General features: G+C 39.5%; 1 protein-coding gene across 1 annotated transcript; it reads left to right on the top strand.

Annotated features, from left to right (window-relative positions):
* The first annotated feature begins 542 nt into the window (after positions 1-542).
* LOC147337513 (uncharacterized) lies at positions 543-1405 on the top strand. Its single transcript, XM_086305416.1, has one exon. It carries the CDS (start codon positions 601-603, stop codon positions 1294-1296), a length of 696 nt encoding a protein of 231 aa, XP_086161542.1. The 5' UTR covers positions 543-600; the 3' UTR covers positions 1297-1405.
* Positions 1406-3282: the final 1877 nt, after the last annotated feature.

A 3282-nucleotide genomic window follows, 5' to 3' on the forward strand; every position in this document is an offset into this window, starting at 1 on the left:
TCCATGGTGATTCTACTGTAGAAACATGGACAGGTAGTCAAGTTGCTGACTGATCGCCAGCTTGTGACCTGTTGAAATGGCCTGTAAATGGCCTGTATTTATACAGCGCTTTACTAGTCCCTAAGGACCCCAAAGCGCTTTACATATCCAGTCATCCACCCATTCACGCACACATTCACACACTGGTGATGGCAGCTACATTGTAGCCACAGCCACCCTGGGGCGCACTGACAGACACTGGCGCCACCGGGCCCTCTGACCACCACCAGTAGGCAACGGGTGAAGTGTCTTGCCCAAGGACACAACGACCGAGACTGTCCAAGCCGGGGCTCGAACCGGCAACCTTCCGATTACAAGGCGACCTCCCAACTCTTGAGCCACAGCCAGGCCCTGTTGAAGTTTATAGTTGCACATACTCTGCACATACTAATCTTTGAGAGCGTGTGTGGGAAACCGTCCAGAAGTGGTGGCTCGTCATTTGCGACCTCTCAAAAACTCATAAGTTGATGTTTTTGAACCGTAGCGGTGAGTGAGAGGAAGGACGCTAGCATCAACTAGCTAGCCGGTCGTCACGGCAAAGCTACAAGAGCGTCTCTCAGCATGGGCCCGAAAAAAGTTCTGTCAGCCGAGGAAGGAGACGATATTAAGAAGTCGCTGGAGTTTATGACAGAGGAGATTTCTACTGTCAAACTGCAGCAGAAAGCCATCCTGGACCTGGTCGAGGAAGTTAAGGCTCTCCGCATCCAGAACGCCGAGAAGGATCGGCGGCTGGCGTACCTGGAGAACAGAGTGGCGGATTTGGAGCAGTACACCCGGATGAACGATGTTATCATCACGGGGCTTCGCATCAAACCCCGGTCATACGCCCGGGCGGTCGCCACTGACAATGTAGGAGGGCCAGGAGAGGAAGATGTCAACTCCACGGAGCATCAAGTGGTTACCTTTCTACGGTCCAAAGGTGTGGAAGTGGATTATAACAACATTGAGGCTTGCCACCCTCTACCCCGAAAAAATGACAGTGACAAACCAGCCATCATTGTGAGATTTGCAAACAGAAAACAGAAAACAGCACTGTTAAAACAAGGAAAGAAACTGAAAGGATCCGATGTCTTCATGAACGAACATCTGATAAAAAGAAATGCGGACATTGCCAGGAAAGCACGTTACTTGAAGAAACAGGGAAAAATTCAAAATACATGGACCACCAACTGCAAAGTATTCATTAAACTCAATGGAACACCGGAACAAGCCAAAGTGTTGGTCATCAGAAATATGGAAGAGCTGGACAAATACTGAGGTCAACTTACTCTGGAGGTATGAATACACATGTGACGTGACACACAACACAACACATGGCACAGTCCAAAAGAACTTCATCTGCATCCGGCAACAATATCAACATAACTCATTGGAATTCTCTGTATGATAATCTGGAACTGAGAACATTTCGATACACAGACCATAATGTTCTAGACTTAGAAAAGGATATAGACCCGGAAAATAATTTCTTCTACAACATCAGCTGTAACTGCTGCTACTTCACTGATGAACAGTTTAAGCACACCAACAACACGGAAAATAAATTATCAATAATCCATTTTAATAGCAGAAGTCTGTATGCCAACTTCAACAATATAAAGGAATATCTAAATGAGTTGACAAATCCATTTGGAATTATTGCCATTTCTGAAACATGGATCAATGCGGAGAAAGGAATGGACTTTGGACTGGAGGGATATGAAGTGAATTTTGTAAATAGAAGGAACAAGAGTGGAGGGGGAGTAGCTGTGTATGTGGATAAAAACCTAAACTACAAGGTGGTAGAAAGTATGACAACTGTAATTGATAATTTACTAGAATGTATAACAATTGAAATTTATAAGGAAAAAGAAAAAAATGTAATAATTAGCTGTATATATAGAATACCTGGCTCTAGTATTCAAGTATTTAATGACTTCATAGAGGAAATATTCTCTAAAACAAATCAAAAAGTTATGTTTATCTGTGGTGATTTTAATATTGACCTGTTGAATCCAAAAAAGCATAAAATGACCGACGAATTCCTAAACACTATGTACAGTTTGAGTTTACATCCTAAAATAACCAGGCCTAGCAGAATTACACCACATTGTGCCACCTTACTTGACAATATTTTCACTAACAATATGGAAAACAACATTGTGAGCGGAATATTAATTAATGACATCAGTGATCACCTACCAGTTTTTGCAGTTTATGACACTAATTATAAGAAAAATCAGCATGAAGAACAACTGAGATACAGACGTGTAAGGACAGAAGAAACTATGACTGCATTTAAGAACGATCTATTAAATCAGGACTGGGACAATGTGTACAAAGAAGCTGATATTGATATTGCATATGGCATATTTTTAAGAATATTCATGGAGTTGTACGATAAAAACTGTCCAACAATAAAATACAACAGAAAGCACAAATATTCAGATAGACCATGGCTCACTAAGGGTTTACAAAATGCATGTAAAAAGAAAAATACACTCTATAGGGAATACCTAAAACAAAGAACAAAAGATGCTGAAAATAAATATAAAAAATACAAAAATAAGTTGACCAATATTATACGTGTATGTAGAAAGGAGTATTATAGTAAAATATTGAACAACAATAAACATAATATGAAAGGAATATGGGATGTTTTAAACGGTATCATTAAAAATAATTCTGGACAACAAAGTTATCCACAATACTTTATCGATAATGGCAATATTATGGAAAACACTGCTGATAAGGTCAACAGCTTTAATCATTATTTTGTAAATATTGGACCAAAACTGGCAGAACAAATTCCTGAGTCACTGCCATCAGTAGAATGTAGTGAAAACCTGATTGATAGGAACCCTAACTCAATGTTCCTCACATCAGTGGAGGAAAAAGAAATAATTGACATTGTACATGTGTAAATATAAAACATCTACTGATTGTAATGATATTGACATGAAAATCGTCAAGAAGGTCATTGAAGGAATTGTAGGACCTCTAACATATATTTGCAACTTATCATTTCAGACGGGAAAAGTGCCAAACAAAATGAAAATAGCTAAAGTTGTGCCGCCGTATAAAACCGGGGATAGACGCCACTTCACAAATTACAGGCCTGTTTCTTTACTACCACAATTCTCCAAAATCCTAGAAAACCTGTTTAATAAACGATTAGACAAATTCTTAGATAAATATAAATTACTCTCTGACAGTCAATATGGATTCAGATCAAAAAGATCAACATCTCTGGCATTAATCGAA

Source organism: Aulonocara sp. 'chitande type north' Nkhata Bay, linkage group LG2, assembly GCF_057382095.1.
Source record: "Aulonocara sp. 'chitande type north' Nkhata Bay isolate Kocher_YH1m ecotype deep benthic linkage group LG2, A_spYH_male_GT1.1, whole genome shotgun sequence".
Classification (NCBI taxonomy): Eukaryota; Metazoa; Chordata; class Actinopteri; order Cichliformes; family Cichlidae; genus Aulonocara; species Aulonocara sp. 'chitande type north' Nkhata Bay.

What these genes read in the sequence shown, in the direction of transcription:
- LOC147337513 (XM_086305416.1), top strand. Translation starts at nt 601, where the DNA reads ATGGGCCCGAAAAAAGTTCTGTCAGCCGAGGAAGGAGACGATATTAAG.